The sequence below is a fragment of the Meriones unguiculatus genome, chromosome 1, assembly GCF_030254825.1.
Source record: "Meriones unguiculatus strain TT.TT164.6M chromosome 1, Bangor_MerUng_6.1, whole genome shotgun sequence".
In the NCBI taxonomy this organism is placed as follows: Eukaryota; Metazoa; Chordata; class Mammalia; order Rodentia; family Muridae; genus Meriones; species Meriones unguiculatus.
Window position 1 is genome coordinate 48,054,498 of NC_083349.1, and position 20,627 is coordinate 48,075,124.

General features: G+C 43.0%; 1 protein-coding gene across 1 annotated transcript in view; it reads right to left on the reverse strand.

Annotated features, from left to right (window-relative positions):
- Positions 1-5,618, reverse strand: part of Prkg1 (protein kinase cGMP-dependent 1) — a 1,175,688-nt gene extending 1,170,070 nt beyond the window's left edge. The window contains exon 1 of the mRNA XM_060388343.1: positions 5,138-5,618. Within this exon, the coding sequence (XP_060244326.1) occupies positions 5,138-5,403 (266 nt within the window). The 5' untranslated portion in view covers positions 5,404-5,618. The remainder of the gene's footprint in view (positions 1-5,137) is intronic.
- Positions 5,619-20,627: the final 15,009 nt, after the last annotated feature.

Here is a 20,627-nt window from a genome sequence, read left to right on the forward strand (position 1 = left end):
TAACTTCCAAAACCTACAAGAAACCTTGATAATGTCAGGCTCTTAACCCTGATAAGCAAACTCTCAATGGGAAACAAAAATAATTATTCATACCCTGTGCAGCTATGAAATCACCTGAAAACCTTATCAAAAGAAAAGATTTAGTGCATTCTCAGCATCTTTGTGCAGTAACGTCAAGAGCCCACTAGGAAACAGGCTTTCAGTCAGGAAGAAAGGACATCTCTTGTTTATCCAGGTCCGGTGGAAACAGCTTTGTGAGGGTCAAATGTTTCTAATGGATACATGGCCAAATATAGGAATTTGACGTCAACTTACATTAGCGATTCAAATGAAGAGGAAGTCCTGGCATAGGCAGGCCCATCTGGAAAATATTCTTGGTTCCAGAACCAGAACCGAGCTCAAATGTCTTTTAAATAAATACAGGTAAATGCCATGCCAAAGGTATCAATTTGGCATCTCCAGTACAGATGCACGATCAAGAAACCTCCATCTTCATTTCTGAGATGCTTTAGAAACTATGTCTGCAAGGATTTGTTCAGTTTTCCCATCACTAAACCAAGGGACCACGCATCTCATGCACCCCTTGATTTGAAAGTCTATGTGTCCTGCTCATGTTCAGACCTGTCCCTTTCGATGACATGAGGCAAGATATATCAGCCGCCCCCCCTAAAACTCTTTCCCACACCACTACCCAGCCTTCCCTTAAATTCCTGCCCAAAATACTGTTCTTCTGAGTCAGCTAAATCAATGTTCTCTCCCCAATGCTGGTGGGAGAATAGTCCGATGTTAATCAGAAAGTGGTTTAAAAGTTAATATATTGATCATTCCCTTTGACGTGAAAGGATTAGCACATGGCCCCGCCCCAGTGAATGCAAAGGGAATCCAAATGAGGCTACGAAGTAATTCTAATGCCTTTCCCATGGTTATTCTTCATCCCTGCCTTGAACATGGCTCTGAGCTACAGAAGCCAGAAGAGATGATGAAAGATTGTTAAGTAACAAGAGCAGGGTTGCCTGAGGACTTCCCAGCTAAGCAGGCCCATTCAGGGTATACAGGATGGCTGTAAGAGTCCACCTGTCTTTTTCAGGAGGTCGGTTTAACTCATGGTAGGTCCTTTCTGCCCAGTGAGAAATGCTCACCGGTTACTGAGCCCTGGTCTGTGCTCTACAATAGGACATATTTTATGCGGACTCTGAGGACTGTAACATTTGGGTTTGAATCCGGCAGTGGAGGTTCTGGGCTGGGGGTCTGTATGCAAGCCACTCAATCGTAAGCTTCTAATTCTTCCCCTGAGAAGTGCAGGTCCCTTTTAGCTGCGTTACAGTAAAACGATAAGTGCTTAAATAGCCACAGTTTCTAGTACAGTGTTGAGACCAGAAAGATAAACTCCTATTGTTGCTTTCCTTGTTTTTTCAGAGCACTTTGTATTTTCAGCATGAACAATTGGTAAGCCACTGGTGTGAGGCCCAGAACATAGCCAGAGCACACTATTGAAGATGGCTATATAAAAATGACGCCCCGCCTCTTGACTTAGTCTGAAAGTCAAATTACTTCTGAATTGGATCAAAGATGTAAAAAGCAAGGCTTTTCTAGCGCATCCAGTCAAATGCATCTCTGTCCTGTGGAAGTTTGGGTTCCAGCTGATCTGCTGGTATCATTAGGAATCAAGGGATTCAAGACAGAACCAGCCCCAGCCACTTCGGAATACTGTGGGCTCTTATTCTGGGAATGAGTTCACATTGATTCTAGCCCCTGCTCAAGCTAATTTAAAACCTGTGTGTGGTCTCCTGAGCATAAACTAGTTAATTAGGGAGCCAAAAATAAGGAACTTAACGTGTGTATGAAAACTTAAAGAAAAAGAATTGAGAGAAATTGGAAACTCTGGATGCAAAATATATGCGTACAGGGAATCCAGTTCAGAGGAATCTATAGGAAATACTTGGAGTTCTTTGGCAAAAAGAAAGTATTTAAAGCGTAAATTTAAAATATCAACCCCATCATCTGAAAGAGCCTGCAGTTTTCAGTGATAATCACTTGATCCCTACGGAACATTTCTTCAGGGATCTGCAAATGAGTACTGCAATAAGTCAGACATTTTCTTTTTAAACATGATCATGATACTGTACACTTGATACTTATGCTTGAGAGCTTAGATCTTCCTCTTCCCAAGTATAATTTTCATCTAAGCATTCCTTAGATACTTGGCTCATTCTTAATGGAGAACAAGCATTATATCCTCTGTGGACACATGGAAATCTGGATAATTGGACGGAGTTGATTACTGCAGTACATAATTTCTCCCATTTCCTTTCACGACAATAAAAGCTTAAGATGTGTTTTTCCACCTACTATGTAAATTATTTTTAGATTACAGACTCTCTCTAAAGCTTAAATTTATAGGAAAATCTTCTTTTAATTTTCCCTCTAAACAAATTTCTAATTTAAGCTAAATTTATTTTCTTGTTGGGATAACACTAGTGTGTCCGCCTAGTAAATTTTGAAATGGACCTTCTGTACTGATAGCTATCATTCAAATATAACTGAACATTAGCTTTGGTAGAAAGCACTCTGTTTCATAACAACATGTTACTGGAGACAGAATATCTGCTTCCTAAATCCAAATACTTAAGATGCAGAAAGTGTATTCTTTCATTTTGAAAGCACCTTGTTTGATATTAACCTTTGTATTTTAGAAGTGTTTTCTTTTAACTAAACGAAGGTGCCATGCAGTTGACAATTTAGTACTGTCTCTTTAAGTACCTAATTCCAGTGGATACTATGCCCATATATTTTACCTGTCAAAATTCTTTAAACGCTAATGAGTCACCTTACTGAAAATAAACTCCGTGCTTCCTTTTGAAAACTTGAAAGTAAGCACACGTGCGAAAACGTTTACCTCGGTTCAGTGTAAACCAGGACAGAGAGAAAGTAGAAAAAAACTCCAGATACTTGTTCAGGACACAAGTAAGTGCGCCCTTCATCTCTCTTGGGCATGAGCCACTCTTGAGATGAAAGTTTCTACTTCAACAAGAAAACGCTGAGGCGGGGGGTGGGGGATCAAAAAGGGAGTTATTTCATATGAGACACAAGCCATTTCCTCTTCATAGATACAGAAACTTCACATTCTTTGAGAGTGCTTGTCAAGGGGGAAAATAAAGTCTCTGTAAACTGGCGCCTGAGGGTAGGCTCTGGGAAGGAAGTTTTTCTCCCGTCCTCTCCAGACCCTGGTGAGAATTTCCTCTCTGCTCTCTGCTCTGCTGTTACTCCAAGGGGCAGAGCCCAGACACGAAATCTGAAATTTCAAAAATGCGATAAAGCTCGAACCGGCAGCCCTGGGAGGCGAGCAGCTGCCGGGTGACCGCTGATGAAGTGGCTTCTTAAGGAGGTGGGCAGATTGATTCCAGCTGCCGAGCGCCGGGCAGGGCAGCGGCCGCGGAATGCGCAGCCAGGCAGGCAGGCGGAGGCAGCTCTGCAGCCGCTTCCCAACCTAGGGCCAGGCCAAGGACTGACTCTGTTTGCAGTTTCAGCCTCGGTGGGAGGGGTGTGGCCTCATTCCGGGCAATAGGAACTTCCAAGGCAGGCTGGGACAAAAAGGTATCAGTGTCGTTTCAAACGAGGAAGGTGACTCGGGGTATCTGAAAGCCCTTGGAGATCCGAGGTCAGAAGAGTCCACGTTTGAGAAGTGGTATCTTTCTTGGGGGTTCCTATTTGGTTATCCCCACTCCCAGCTAATTTCGGACAGCTTTGAACTCCCTCACCCCGATCCCGGTCGTCTGCTTTGCCTGCCCCCACTGTGACCAGTGCACTTAGGGAGTCAGAAACAGTACCGGTGGAGGGGCTAAGATGGAGGAGCCTGGAACTGACCCAGGGCTACCTAGGACAACGCTTGCTCTTTAGAACTAGACTCCAAAGCAAGAGAGCTAAGCGTGTGTGTGTGTGTGTGTGTGTGTGTGTGTGTGTGTGTGTGTTTGGTAGTCCCCCGAGGGCCCCAAGTCAGACACCAAGTGATCTAAGAAGAAAGAGAGGGTAGGAGGTAGGCGGGCACGAAGGCACGCCTAATGGAATATTCAATATCCTGAGAAATGCACTTTCGGCCTGCACTTCCAGAGACTAAAAGCCAGTAATGGGCTTTGGAGTCTGCACTTCCGCTCCCTAATGTCCACAGGGCTTTAAGGCTGCAACCGATCGATCAGCCTTCTCCGCGAGGGCTGCGAGGGGAGTGCAAAATCTTCCTCCTGTGGCCAAAATTCAACCAAGCCTCCTCTGAACTCTCCGAAGAAGACACACAACTTTGAAATGGAAAGATTTGGCTCTTAAAATGCCCGGGAGGGAAAGAAAAAAAAAAAAAGTGGGAAGAGAGGTGGCGCCTAGAGAAAACTCTGGCCTCCTCTCTGGACCCCAACTTTGCTTTGTTGCCCTCGGTGCTGGCCTGAGCAGCGGCCCCTAACCTGCTTCGTGTGCAAGGTGACCCAACCTTCACCGAGGCCAGGGCAACTAAAAGTGGCACTTCTGGAAGGGAAAAGAAGCAGAGCAAATGAGCACCCAGAGGTGGGGTTTGGTGACATTCTCCTGGTGACATCACAGCTCCCCTGAAAGTGACCCTGTGATTAACCCTCCCCCACCCCACCCCCCGGCAGCCCCTTGCTAGAGGCTGGATCTTACGCGATGGAGACCAGCCTCCGGTCCGCCCCAACCCGGGCCGGAGCCCTCTTGGCAAAGCTCACTCTCCAGACAAACTCTGTCCCTAAACTGAACTCAACCCCAGCCAGCCTCAGGTCAGTCCTCGGCCTGGGTCCCAGGATCGCCTCTGGGAAGCAGTCCGGGCCAGCGGACGGTCAGGGTCCAGTCCCAGCGTGGGCGTCCCGAGAGACCGTCAGCCCGCGCCGTCGAGCGCCGGGTAACAAACTTTCCGAGGTCCCTCTACCCACCCCCACGCCACAGGGGCGCGTCTCCGCGGAGAGCTAGCCTTTCCCAGCCCGCCCGAGACAGCCACAGCACGTGATGCACAGAAACAAAAATAAACACTTCCCCTTCCCGGACCGCCGCGGCGAGCAGGGGGCGCCCTGCGCTGCCCCGGAGCCGCAGCCCCCCGGCCCCGAGCGCGGTCCCCACGGCCGCCGCGACGCCCGGAGCCTACCTCTCGGATTTGGTGAACTTCCGGAACGCCTGGCGCAGGTCGTGGAAGGACCTGTAGGTCTGCGGCTCCGCGGAGATGCCCTGCGCCCGGGTGGTCCTCGGGCCGATGTGGGTGGAGGGTACCGGCAGCACCGACTGGCATTTGTGGAGTTTCCTCTTCAGCTCCTGGATTTCTTCCTCCTTCTCTGACAGCCGCTTCTCCAGCTCCTTAATCCTCTCCTCCTTGAGCATGAGAATCTTCGCAAAGTCTTCCTCCAGTTCGCTCATTTTAAGGGTTAAGCTCGATTTTCCCCTTCTTGAAACTTTTCCTCCCGAGGCGGCGGCTGGGACAGCGGGCGGAGGAGCGCGGAGAGCCGGGGACTGGGGCGCTCAGCCGGGAGCACCGAGGGCGGCCCCGCTCCGGCGACCGCTCCTGCTGAAGGGACTGGAAGCTCGGAGGGGAGGATGAGGCGTCTAAGAGGAAGGAGAGGGGAGGCTGAGTGCTAATCCCCAGCGTCTCTGGGGAATAGGTGATTATCTTTCATTGAGAAACCAATTAGAGCCGCCCTTCCTCCCCTGAGACCCCCCCTCCCTCGTCCCCCTTTCCCAGGCGCTGGGTGAGAACACGCGAGCGCGCCACCCCACCGAAAGCCTGGCTTCTACAGATGCTCACTCCATCACACAGTCACTCTTCTATGCTATATGGTACCAAGAGAAGGGAGTGGGATGGGGTGCTTCATGACACTTGATCCTTGAAATAGCAACAATTACCATGTGATCTCTCAAGGATGACGCAGTGCTTGTAACTGGATCCTAAGGGGAGAGGAGAGAGAGAGAGAGAGAGAGAGAGAGAGAGAGAGAGAGAGAGAGAGAGAGAGAGAGAATGTGTGTGAGAGACTTATCATAAACACTAAATTGTGTTTAGACAATAACCTAAGGAGACCCATCTTTGTTTCCACCATGTCCTTCTTTTCTGCTCTGCGTGCCTGGATGTGGTCGTGACACGCACGTGTGCGCATCTATTCTCACTGTGAAGTTCTGAGGTTGAGACCTTCACTAATCAGAATGACTGACAAAGCAACAGCAATTATTATTTTTAATGGTTTTTTTTTTTTTTGTAGCATATAGCTTTACAGGAAATTGTGGACTAAAACGCTTGGAGGGGAAGTTGGATGAGCATATCAGGACGAGCCAAGTGTTTATGGAAAACTGAAAGGCCAGTGCGTTGATTGTGAACAGTTTAAAGTCTGGGTTTTATTTCATCTACTCCAGTTAAATATTGTATATCGAGCACCCAAATATCATCTTTCATGGGTTCTGAAGTGGCTACTGCAGCTGCAAAACTGCTGGCTCACTCTCCCAGTTCAGTCTGGAAACTGCAACTGTGTTCATCTTTGCTGCTCCCTTATCCGTGCATCCATCATCCAGCCAGTGCTAAGAGAATGATTACGGCCCTTTGAACCTGAGTGTTTAGTAATTACTACACTTTAAAAATACCCATTGTACACCAAAGAGAATACGTTTTATAAAATAAATCATCATTTTCCATTTCTTTGGTGTACGCGGAACTACCCCCCCCCACCCCGCCCCCGCCCAGGGAATGACCAACAAGCTAACGTATTTTAATAGATAACAACTAAAACACCAAGTCTTTCTTAAAAGAAGCTCACTTTTCTTTAAAAAAAAAAAAAATCAGCGTGTGATTTTTTTTTTCCACTCACAAAATAAATAAGTATACTACCTATTCTGACACAATACATAAAAGGAAAACAATCACATGTTTTGGTTTATAAATAAACCCCAAGATATGTTTTCTTTTAACAACCCGTCTACTACCCAGCGCTGGCTGTATTCATCTGATTACACTGGGTTAGAATTACTAAGCACAACATCTGGTTTCTTGAGGGAACCACATACATCTACGTATACTGAGTTTTCTGTATGTGTGAAAACTCAGTATGATACAACCCTTTTTACAAACACTCCGAAATGATGGGTATTTAAAAATAATACGTGCAAAAAAAGTTTATCGTGATTAAAAGCCTACGACACAGTTTCAGCATGACCTATGGAAAAATGAAAACAGTTTCATAAAGGCTCTTGAGCACTCTCCCCGTGTCTTGTCCTATCTGCAACAAAGACGGTGTTTCAGTGCTTCTTCTGCCTCCGAAAGGGCCATTTAAGCCAGGATGCCATCTGTGTGTCAGAACTCTGAACACTGTATTTTCCTCCAAGATTACTCTTATTTTTGAGTGAGTCACTTTTAATTTAAATAATGGTGATACCCGGTTAAAAATATTCTAATGTTTCACTTAGATCATAAGGAAAGCCTGATAAGTGACCTAACCCAGTGACCTCACATTGTAAAGAAGGAAGATGAAAGGTTGGAAGCAAAGTCTGGGTTCAGGGCCATATAGAAGTCTGAGTTCAGGTCTCCTGATGTTGCGATGTTGGTTTCTCCACTACTCTGCTTCCAGCTTCAAAGCTGAAGATGTGAACTGTGGCGGGTTTCTGGCGACCCAGCTGTGAGAAGTGGCTTGCCCTTGTTGCTTCTAAATCTGCAGCACTGCTTCTCTCGGGGCAGAAGTTGTCATGAAGCCTTACTTCGGTTCCCTCCCCTTAAATTAAAGGTGAAGGTCGCCATCTAGTGCCCTTAGAAAATCCTGCTGGAACGCAATCTTGATCACAGTGAAGTTGAAGTTATTTCCTTAAATGCCTATAGCAATGTTTGCATGTTCTGTGGTCAAGAGAAACAGAAAGTGTGAGGAACATCGTGTTAAAGGGGAAAAACAATGAGTTTATCTCTTTTAGGCACTGAATAATGATAATAAGGATGTAAATAGTTTTAAAATATTGCTCTTATTTTTTTTTAATTTTGCGTCTATGGGTAGATCTGTGTGTAGGTGTGTGGGTACTGGAGGAGGACTAAAGATCCATTGAAGGGAGTCCCTGGAGCTGGAGTTACAGGTAGTTGTGAGCGCTGGGGACTAACTCAGGTCCCATGGAAAAGCAGTAGGTACTCAACCTGCTGAGAGATGAGGCGTCTCTCTGGTCCTCAGTGTTTTTATTTAATACATGCCAGCACAGAGCTAAGCCCTTCTATGCTAACTGCTTTAGTCCTCATGATGAGTCTGAAAGCTGAACACTCACACTCCATTCCACCTTAGGGATAGATTTGCTGCAGACCGTATGGACCCCAGTACAGCCTGCTTCTCAGTGAACTACAGAGCAATGTAGACATGCGCATCTCTATGAACACAGGGAGAAACGAAACTAAAATGTCTTTGTTTGTGGGAACACACACGTTTGAAATCTCATTTGAACCCAGAGAAGTTTCTAGGATCAAGCCATCGGTTGTCTTACTGAAGCTGTTTTCCTTATGACACTTTAAGATGAGATTTACATTTTATACAATATTCCAAAGGTTTTTATCTTAAAAGAATATCTATTGTGAAACATGGTTGTGGCTTGTGCCTCCCTCTTTTTCCCTCATTTGTATAGAATACTTTCTAAAGAACCTAAAATAGTTCTAAGGGGATTCCTATCTTTTAATTTGGGTCAGTATCGCAAGAGGCATTATTATATATTTACAATTTTTTTGTTTTGCCTCAATAAAAATTTTATTTATTTTTTATTTTTATTAATTACAGTTTATCCACTTTGTATCCCCCCATACCTCCCTCCCTCTTCCCTTCCCAGTCCCACCCTCTCTCTTCCCCACCCGTGTCCCTCTCCCAGTCTACTGATAAGGGAGGTTCTCCTCCCCTTCCCTCTGATTCTAGTCCATCAGGTCTCATCAGGAATGGCTGCATTGTCTTCTTCTGTGTCCTGGTAAGGCGGCACCCCCCTTAGGGGGAGATGCTCAAAGAGCCAGCCACTGAGTTCATGTCTGAGACAGTCCCTGTCCCCATTACTATGGAGCCCACTTGGACAGTGAGCTGCCACAGGCTACCTCTGTGCAGGGGTTCCAGGCCATCTCCATGCATGGTCCTTGGCTGGAGTATCAGTATCAGAAAAGACCCCTGTGCCCAGAGTTTTTGGATCTGTTGCTGTCCTTGTGGAGCTCCTGTCCTCTCCTGGTCTTACTATCTCCTGCTTCTTTCATAAGATTCCCTGCACTCTGCCCAAAGTTTGGCTATGAGTCTCAGCATCTGCCTCGATACCCTCTGCAGAGTAGAGTTACAATTTTTAAAGTGACTAAAAGTGAATCTGATCTTAGTGTCCTATCTTCTTAAAAATATATCCAACCATTATGTATACATCCTTCAAATATTCTATTGGTCTCAGTTGAAACAAATGATTCCACCTCTGGAGAAACACAAACCGTGCTACATGCTGTAAGGGTCTAAACCAAAGGAAATGACAAGTACAGGTTTATGAGGTCAGTAAGAGTGGCCACACAAGACAGGAAAGGAAGGTTGAGGAAGTGAAAATCAAGCCAGGGGTCCTACCTTTGGAATGGGTAGGGTCAATACCTTATCTTTTTTCTATATCAATATATCAAAACACTTCTCATACTGGTAGAAATAGCAAGTATTTATAAAATAATGTAATAACAACCATTGGTAAACTAAATCAAATACTAGATTCAAATCAAAAGACCCGCTTATGGTTCTGTTCAGTTATTATTCTAGCTGGGAGCTTATGAAAGCCCCCTACATTCTCAGATTTACTCTTTTTTATAAAATGAGAAAGGGAGGGTCTGTTTCTCCTTTCTACCTCTAGCAGATGCCTATTGTCTAGCTGAGCTTATAGGCAACATTCATCCTACAACTTCAACAAGGCTTGAAACTTTGAGAGAAGGGTAAGTTTAAGTATGTCTTGTCCCATAGGAAACAAAACATACTCTTTTGATTATTAGATGCTGAGATTATTTTTGGTTTATTCTGTGTTGCACTGAATTTTGCTTTTAGCATTTTTTTAAACTTAAACCAGCCATGTTCTGGTGACCAAGAAGTGTGACCATCCCTTATTCCACATACGAGCTTTTTAAGTCCAGACACACACCAACGTTCTCATTTGAAAAAAGCACATAGAGCTTGAGGACAACAAATTAAATGTTGGCTTAATTTTAAAACCTTCTAAATTTATCACATTATATTTAGAATAATAATAGTTATGATTTAAAAAATCTTTCTCCACAGGAAAGTATGCATAAATCATTCTCACAATGTGGTCTTTTTTATTGTAAAAATAGTCATCTATCCCGCTGCCTGTAACAGGAGGCTCATTGTCATTTTTATATACTATGTCTATGCATATGTTTAAGAAAAACCAAACCCTCACAGAAATTTTGAAATATAAAACTTAAACAGGAAATTGTGATACTCAATAATTTGCAGAGATCAAATTCTATAGTTTATTAGAGGCTTGAAGCTAGAATATGAAGGCAGTGCTCCCATGTGACTTTGAGGCTAGAGCAGACACATGGCGAAGGATGCAGCAAAAAATGAGAAAGGCTCTCATGGTCCTAAAGCCACAAGGCAGTGACTCCTGCCACAGCTTCAAGAGCTGAGAAGAGGCTCTTGGGCTCCCTGTGAAAAGACATCAGGGATGACATGGAACTTCTGCCCTCTGAGGTTCCAAGCAAAGAACCCAGGCATGCTGTGCTCAGACTCCTCACTTCAAACCAGTGAGATCATCAATGGATGCTTATTTAAGTCTCAGAATTTATGTTATTTTCTAGGTGATGAGGTAAAACTGCTAAATGATTCCACCATCCTTAAAAAAGAAGTCCATTACAAATGTAAGAAGTGGCTCTTCCAGCCTAAGAGCCTGGCTTCCCCAAAGTGTCATTTTATGTGGCACTCTTATTACAAATGGGTACTCGAGTACATAAACTGTTACTATCAATTATCAACTGATTCGGGCATACTGGGGAGGGGTCAAACGACCTTCTGAACATGTCAAACTCTCTTCTGCAGATAGCATTTGTGTTTGAATTTGTACATTATTTCAGCCAATGTGTAAATCCTGCCAGCCATGGGTTCCAGGAGGACTGAGGCCATTCATTAATTTGAATGACTACAAAGTAGAAGTGTTGCTGTAATTGACCCTGCTGATGGATTAACTCCACAACCCTGTGCCAATTAGTAGTGCACCAAGCTTTGGCTGTCTTGTCTGTGCAATGCCAATAAGCATCTTTTGTAGTATCCTTTATTTCTCATACCAGACTTGGAATATATTTGAATATGGTCTTGGTTCATGAGTTGAATGTGCTGCTGTAGTAACACAGAGAAATCAAATACTTCCACACAATACAATCTTCCTGGTTCCAATACTAATGTCAAATATTTGAGAAAAGCGAGAAGAGAGGAGAAGAACACAAATTTTTTTTCTGGGTTGTTTTGATTTGAATTATTCTGGGATTTCTTTATGAGGAAAAAATTGACTCACTTGCTTGGACCTGTTAGAATTAATTCTTCTTAGAAGAAAATGTTTACGCACAATATGAAACTCTGAAAGCACAAAAGGATATATAACGAAAGGCAGGTGCCCCTTTTATTCTGCTCTAAGGAAGCAGTTGCTTCACACCGAGTTGTGAATCCCTCGTGAAACATTCTATTTACACACATGCAGATTTGTTCTAAGCATGTATCCATGCAGAAGTAACAGCCATGGAATGTTAGTCTGCATGGATGGTAGTCTGTTACCTCACTAAGCACTACTGTGTCCCATTTCTCAGGGCTGTTAGTCAAATGCAGCCACACCATCCCTCTTTGTGATAAAATGCTCGGTAAGAAGTCAGGGACATTGCTGCATCTACCCTTGCTTTACCTCAAATTTATCTATAGTCTCTTCTTTCCCTTTAAATAAGGGAGGCACCTCTTACCACTCTCAGTACTCTTAATAACTCCAGAATAGTTTGATACTGTAAGAATACAAATGTTACCAGCTGTAAGAAGCCAAATGTTACCAGCTGTGTGTACTTTTAAGGAAGTGAGAAAAAAAAACTAATCTTAATCCTCTTTACCTGCTTCTTATTAATGGAAACATTCGATCTAGGCTCACCATCGGTCATTTCAAATGAACAGTTTCTATGCATAAAACTTCACAACCCACTGCTAAGCATAAGGCACCTTCTATCTTGACAGTCTCTCAATTTTTATAACTGTCAAAGTTATCTTCATCTCCAGTCTGACTGTCCAACTGTTCATCTCTTATTTCAAGTTCATTCAGGTCATACTTTTTTTTGGTAAACAATTTTGTTAGAATAACTACACATTTATTGAAAAAGTAATTTATAACTTACTTTCAAATCTATCAAAAGTAGTTCCCCAGAACCTATGATGTTTCTGGAGATGCAAAACAAAAAAAAACAAAAAACAAAAAAAAAAAAAAAAAAAAACCTCCCATATTTATAGATGGCGCTTCCAAGTGTCATATTGATTTTCTCAGTCTGTAAATGGGAAAGTTAAAAAAAAAAAAAATGGAAGTTTCCCCTAATAACGTTTAGGTCTTACACTAGTTCCAGTGAAAAGTCTCTGCACAAAGGGAGAAAGGCATTGCAGCAGCATTCTCCAGGGCATCCTTGTCACGCAAACACACACACACACACACACACACACACACACACACACACACAGGCTGCAGAGAGTAGAGAGGTGGCACAGAGACAGGATATTGACCTAGGAAGGCACTGTCCCCACCACCCTCCATTCAAGACTCTGTCTATAAAGGGAGATCGCTTTACAGTGCAGGCAAGCAGACATGACTCAGCCTGCGGCTAAAACCATCAGCAAGAACCTCTACCAGAAATACGTTAGGGTGACTTAAGGTAGTCCTGGGTGAATTGTGTGGGCCCGGTCACGTGCATCCATATTGTGGTGACGAAGAGTTTCTTATAACTACTTTCTCTGATTTAAGTGTCTCAGCCAAAGCTAGAGTCCTTCCTTTACCAGCCTCCACTCAGAGCGTTTGGATACTCTCATGTGAAGCACAGATGCAGAGTGGCCAAGAAGCACCTCAAAGGCCGCGGCTGCGGAACGCTGAGAGCCACCCATGGAGGGCGGATGGCTTCTGCCCCTGCACAGGCAGGCTGATCTATCTTCCGAGCAAATGTCAAATTAGCATTCTAGGCAAGACACCGGAGCACAGCCATTCGTGCTAACAATCCTTTTTATCAGCAATATCATGGAACTCACATTCTTGCCTTGAAGGGGAAATGAAAATAAATATTAGTGGTACCTGAGCAGATGTGCCTGGCTTCATTCATCCCTCAGAGTACTTTCTTTTTACTGTTCAACAACTCATAGGTGCTCTGCTAGACCTGGGGGGTGGGGAGGGCTGAGGTGAGAAGGGCAGAGCCTCTGACCTCAGTGAACTCCTGAGAGTGCAGAGGCAGGTGGCGTGGCTCACTGCTAGGGACCTCAGATCTGTGTGCAAATGACTGCAATAAAAACAGAGGCATATTCCCCAGTGCTGTGCTACTACAGAGGAGGGGCACAGCCAAGCAACTATGTGTGTAGTTCTTTGACACTGTGTGTGTACATCGTGGGATGGGGGTAGAGCCTTGGTTTTCTAAATCTTCACTTGCAAAAGCAATTCACAGAAAGCCCAGGACAACAGGAAGACTATTGGGCACATGGTCTCCTTTGTGAAACAAAGGATTTTTTTTTAATAAAAAAGAACCAGCTGAATTTCTATGATTTACAGTTTACCCAAACCCTTCATAGGCCTCTGAGAAGTTTCCATGTGCACCTTCTCTGACAGGCAGGGGACAGTGAGATGTTGGCGTGGGTAGAACAAGGGCAGACACACATGTCAGTAAGTACAGGTGCCTTCCAGATAGTAACTACTCATCCAAAGAGACCTTGATTTAACCAAATGCCATATCTGAGAAATGGCCACAGTACATAGCACGTGGAGCCTTCCAAAAAGATATCTGAAAGGAACAAAGTGTTAGTTATGGAATCAGCAGTGTGGTCCTATAGTCTTCTTGGGCTTTTTCCCCCCATTTCTCCTATAAAAGCTGCTTGCTCTTGGCTGAAAAAAAATCTATTCTCCATGAAAATTAAGTGAAAATAATTATATCGCTGAGGGCAAAAGATACTGTGGCACAGCTAAGTTTTCACATTTAAATCGGCATGCCTGCCTAAAAGTATATAAACACCTAAATGACCAGTGCTCTGCCTTTAAGGAAGAGAGGATCCATTTTTATTTCAAAGAAATTAAATATCTTTACAAACAAAGACAAAACTAACAAACATTTGATGCACTGTACAACAGACAATACTTGTGAACACGTAACACTACGTAAACCAGCTTCATTCAGTTGCTACAATGAAAGAAACATTTGCCTACATGCAATAGTTATGGGTAATTAGAGAGATTGTAATCACAAAAAATATAAAACGGTTTTACCAATAAGAGCACTTTTTACACCAAAAATTAATTTCTCCATAATTATAATCTAAAAATAGTGTAATTAAACAAAATTTCCTGAGAAGTAATTGCTTTTTCTCAGATAGATTTTTTATATTGTTGTTTATTTATTTATTTTTACATTTACTTTTTATTTTTAATTAATTTATTTTTTATTATTTACAGTTTATTCACTTTGAATCCCAGTTGCAGCTTCCTCCCTCATCTGCTCCCAATACCACCCTCCCTTCCTCATCTCCTCCCATGCCCCTCCCCAAGTCCACTGATAGGGGAGGTTCTCTTCTCCTTCCATCTGACCCTAGCCTATGAGGTATCATCAGGACTGGCTGCATTGTTTTCCCCTGTGGCCCAGTAAGGCTGCTCCCCCCTTAGGGGGAGGTGATCAAAGAGCCAGCCCATGAGTTCATGTCAGAGACAGCCCCTGTTCCCATTACTAGGGAACCCACTTGGAGACTGAGCTGCCATGGGATACATCTGTGCAGGAGTTCTAGGTTATTTCCATGCATTTCATTGGTTGGAGTACCAATCTCAGAAAACACAATGGAATACTACTCAGCAATTAAAAACAAGGAAATCATGAAATTTGTTGGGAACTAGAAAAGATCATCCTGAGTGAGGTATCCCAGAAGCAGAATGACACACACTCACTTATAAGTGGATATTAGAAATATAATATAGGATAAACATACTAAAATCTCTACACCTAAAGAAGCTAAGCAATAAGAAGGACCCTGGGTAAGACCTCACTCAGAAAGGCAAATGGGACAGATATCTGAAGTGGGAGAAAACAGGAAACAGGACAGGAGTCCACCACAGAAAGCCTCTGAAAGACTCTGCCCAGCAAGGTATCAAAGCCAAACTTTGGGCAGAGTGCAGGGAATCTTATGAAAGAAGGGGGAGATAGTAAGACCTGGAGAAGACAGGAGCTCCACAAGGAGAGCAACAGAACCAAGAAATCTCAGATAGATTTATATGTGAGTTAAATGTAGTTTTAGCTACAGAAGTAGAAGTGAATTGATTTTAAAATTAATGTGAAATAGACAGTACGGGATTATGAAAAATATTTGAAAAAAAAATGTAGTTCTTGTCCTATAAACTGTAAAGTGCACTACAGTGCCATAGTAAGTAAGCCAATTCTATGAGCAGTAAGGAAACTAGTTAATGTAAAGAACACGTAGCTTAGAAGAAGATGCATAGCTATATGGAAAGATAGTTGATATAAAGATAGCATACTGGAAGTGATAAAGGATGCTAACTAACTCAGGAAAATAGTTCTGCGATAACATAATGTCTGTCTGTTTATTCAAGTATAAGAGTCTTACATGCACAATGTTGTCCCTTCCTTTTGGCAGTAGTAAAACATTCACAACATGAAATTGGCCATCTAATCCATTTTCGGCGCACCGTTCAGCGTACTGCAACCACTACCATTCTAGTCCAGAAGCCTCCTCGCTTCTTCCTGCAGACACTCAGACTGTGCTGCCACAGGCAGAAAAGCAACAGGACCAACTCCCTCGGACAGACACCTCCAAAGCCATGTGCCAAAACGAACCTATCCTCTTGATAAACTGATGATCTCAGGTATTTGTTACAATAACCAAGAGCCATGTAACCCATATAAATACACCTCTGAACGTACAACTTCAGCCAATGTACCATGTCATGGATATTTAGGAATAATTGTGGGGCTTCTATGTTTTAACCTATGAACATCACAAATTGACTAATGAATAGACTAAGTAATTTAACAGAGCCGAAACCTTTTCTTTCTTTGCCCCTCGTCCTCAAACTATTCCACACCCACGTGGTCACGGAGTGAGCAAGTGTGTCCTTGCTTCAGATCTCTGAGGGTTAGCCTCTCTGCTTACTAGTTTTCACTAATACTGCTGGATGGCAGCCTGCATGGGAAGCAGACAGCTTAATGAATTTTAAATGTCGCTGAATTTCATTTCCTTCGCACAAAAATATCCTAGCATTCCTGAGAGAGCCATAAATATGTACCAGTGACTACATTATTTAATCAGTTAAAACTAGTGTATCATTCATCAAATATAAATCAGGATTTGATCGACTTCACAAGCACTGATATTTAGAGCTGCGTGTCTCAGTTGTGAAAGGCTGTCCTGTACACTGTGGGAATTTGGGGGGATACTGTTCTCTGGATGCAGTTGTATCTCTCATCTTTAATTACTACAGCAGGAAAAAAATTTTGCCAGATGCTATCAAGTGACAATTGCCACTGTGCAAATATAAAGTGAGTGGGTTTGAGAGTCATGTCTACTAATGGATGCTAAGAATCAATTGTTGTGACACCCTGCTATGCTTCACCCAGCATCTGATGGGAACAGATTCAGAGACCCACAACCAAACATTGGGTGGAGAGCAGAGTCTTACGGAAGAGTAGGGGGAAGGATAGAAGGACCCTGAAGGACAGGAGTGCCAAAAGAAGACCAACAGAGTCAACTAACCAGGGCTTAGGATTGGAGTGGGGGGGTCATGTGGAGACTGAAGCACCAACCAAGGACAATGCATGGACTGTACATAGCCCCCCCACAAAGATGTAGCCAATGGGCAGCTCAGTTCTCATATGGGTTCCCTAGTAAGGGGAATGGGGGCTGGTTCTCACCTGATGTTGCCTGCTTTTAGATAACTTTCCCCTGGGGGGGCTACTTGGCCAAGCCACAAGAGAACAGTCCTGATGTGACTTGATATGCTGGGGTGGGTGGGTAGGGGGTCTCCCAGAGTAGGGGAGGAGGGGATAAGGGAAACAGGGAGGAAGTGGGGACTGGAAAAGAGGAGAGGAGGAGGCTAAGATCGGCATGTAAAATGAATAAATAAAAAGTAAAGTTAAAAAAAAGAATTATTCATTGAAATTACTTCTTCTTTGGAGCATCACAAAATATCGTTTTATCTGAGTTTTCAAATCTTTTTATCTGCTTACACTAATCACATGCACACAGAAGATAAGTAGTTCATGCTATACTGAACCCTTAAAGGGATAGAACCACATCCCAGCCCTGAGAATAAAAACAATCTACCCATGTCAGAGCAGCCTGTTCTCATCCTCCCTGTCACTCTTGTCTATCGGTGTTTCAGGGAACTACACTGGACAATTCCGGTCCTTACACTTAGATTTCAAGTTCATCATCAGAGAACGAGCACTACTGAACCTTGATGTGAATGTTGCGGTCCATGACTATATATGGGCATTTACATTTTCTTAAACTTTATCTGAGGGTATGAAAGGATATTACCAGAAGCTGCTTTTTTCTAAGCTGCTTTTTTTCTAGTTTGCTTTTTTTAATTTTTATATTAATTACAGTTTATTTACTTTTTATTCTAGCTGTAGCCCCCTCCCTCATTCCCTCCCAATCCCACCCTTCCTCCCTCATCTCCTTCCTACCCCTCTCCAAGTCTACTGATGGGGTGGTCCTCCTCCCCTTCCATCTGACCATCGCTTATCAGGTCTCGTTAGGACTGGCTGCAATGTCCAATTCTGTGGCCTAGCAAGGTTGCTCCTCCCTCGGTGGGGGTTGGGGGAGGAGGAAGGTCAAAGAGCCAGCCACTGAGTTCATGTCAGAGACTGCCCCTGTTCCCATTACTAGGGAGCCCACTTGGATACTGAGCTGCCATGATCTATGTCTGAGCAGGGGTTCTAGGTTATATCCATGCATGGTCCTTGGTTGGAGAATAGTAAACATACTAAAATCTGTACACCTAAAGAAGCTAAACAAGAAGGAGGACCCAGAGTAAGATGATCAATCCTCACTTAGAAAGACAAATATGATGGACATTGGAAGTAGGAGAAAACAAGAAACAAGACAGGAACCTACCATAGAGGGCCTTGGAAAGACTACCCGGCAGGTTATCAAAGCAGATGCTGAGACTCATAGCCAAACCTTGGGCAGAGTTCAGGGAATAATATAAAAGAAGGGAAGTTAGTAAGACCAGGAGAGGACAGGAGCTCCACAAGGATCAAATATATCTGGACACAGGGGTCTTTTCTGAGACTGATTCCCCAACCAAGGACCATGCATGGGTATAATCTAGTTTGATTTTTGTTACCATGCTAAAACAGCATGGTCAAAAGCAACTTAGGGAAGGAAGGATTTACTTGGCTTATAGGCTACAGTGCATTCTCATGGGGAGACACACCTGAGCTCGGCAGGAACCTGAAGACAGGAACTGAAGTAGAGATCATGGAGGAACACTCCTTATTGGCTTGAGTCTTCTGGCTGGCTCAGCCTAAGCACAGTGGGCCAGGGGTGCTACCAGCCACAGTGGGCGGGGCCCTGCCACTTCAATCCACAATCAAGAAAATACCCACAGACCTGCCTATATGGGTCAATCCAATTCAGGCGTTTTCTCAACTGAGATTCCCCCCTACCCAGGTATGTCAAATTGACAGTATGACTAACTAGCACGACATCCTTTAAAGATTCATTTTACACAGGATTTTCTTTTTTGTTTTTTGTTTTTTTTTTTTTTTTTTTAGAAGAAGGATCCTGGGAGCAAGTTCCAGGCCGCCCTTCTTTTTTTTTTTTTTTTTTTTTAAGATTTTTATTTATGTATTATGTATACAGCATTCTGCCTGCACACCAGAAGAGGGCACCAGATCTCATTATAGATGGTTGTGAGCCACCATGTGGTTGCTGGGATTTGAACTCAGGACCTCTGGAAGAGCAGCCAGTGCTCTTAACCTCTGAGCCACCTCTCCAGCCCCCAGGATTTTCAATTCTATTTTTTTTCTTAAGTTGACTGCTGTAAAAGTACTACATATTCAATGTATAACTTAACTTCTCTCTTTCAAATAAATTCATTTGCTGTAAGTCAAAATAAACAATGACTTCCATGGAGACTTGATAAAGATTTAAATGTATAGTCCTCGAAGAAAAAGAATTTAGCCAGTCATTTAGTGTTTTGGTAATGTACTTTCAGATTTAATGACATAGCTTAATGGATGGTGCTTAAAAGTTTTTATTTATTTAGCAGTGAGTAAATTTATATGACTTCTCTGAAAACTAGAGTTTATGTTCATTTGCAATCAATTCCAGTTAAAAGTAAAATATAGAACCAATTACAGAGATGTTCGTGATGGGAAATCTAATATTAGTGAGTTACTAGTTTTATTGCAATACATGACTTGACTTTAGAGATAAAGTATCTTCTTGTTCTCATTATAAAATAATACTATAGCATCTGTACAGTCCTATGTCATTAATAGATAACATTACTAAATACACATAACATCCTTAGAATTCCCTAAATGTATCACAACTCAGCTCTTTAATATAGGGGAGGCCTGTGTCTTCTTTAAGTCTTTATCTCCTCATATAAGAAGGAATGACCATAGTGCATTTATCATTCAGCTATTATGAAAATAAAATGCTAGTAGTGATAATATTAAATAGGGTGTTTAATTGAATTGAAGTAACACTGAATTTTTCAATGTATATTCTAAGTAGATTTTTTTTCCTTTTCTTCTCTTATTTTATTTTTTTAAATAAGGGCTCTCTCTGTAGTCTAAAATAGTGAGGGAATCACTGTGCATATCAGGCTGGACTCGGCTTGTGCACCCTCTTATCTTAGTCTCCCAAGTACTGAGGTGATAAGTGTAAGCCACCATACCCACTCAGCACCTGAGCAGAATCATCAGAGTATGTCTTTCATGAACACGACATGAACATGAGCATACTATTTCACAACCATACGCTACCATTTTGGAAACATGTCCCTGTGAGAGATTAGAAAATATCTACTAGAACTTCTTTCTGATAGGCACACTTTGGGGAAATTTCCCTCATGCAGACCGGGTCTTAACGTGTCACTTACTTTGGTCAATGAAACATTAGCAAATGCTAAAGAGCTGAGCCTTTAAGAATATGCATGCATTTGGAACTCAGTCATTTTCACTGCCATGAGAAAAACTGTGATAACTCTGTGGAGAACCAGGCCATCATGGCCTGTTGGATGATAAGTGGGACATGACCCAGTTATCTCCATTGTCTTTGCCAACAGGCAACTAGCCACCAGACACGAGAGTGAGGTCACCGGCCTCTTGGTGGCTATAAACATGTGAGTGAACCCCATCAATGCCACTGGGAACTGAGATGCAGCCCAGAACAGCT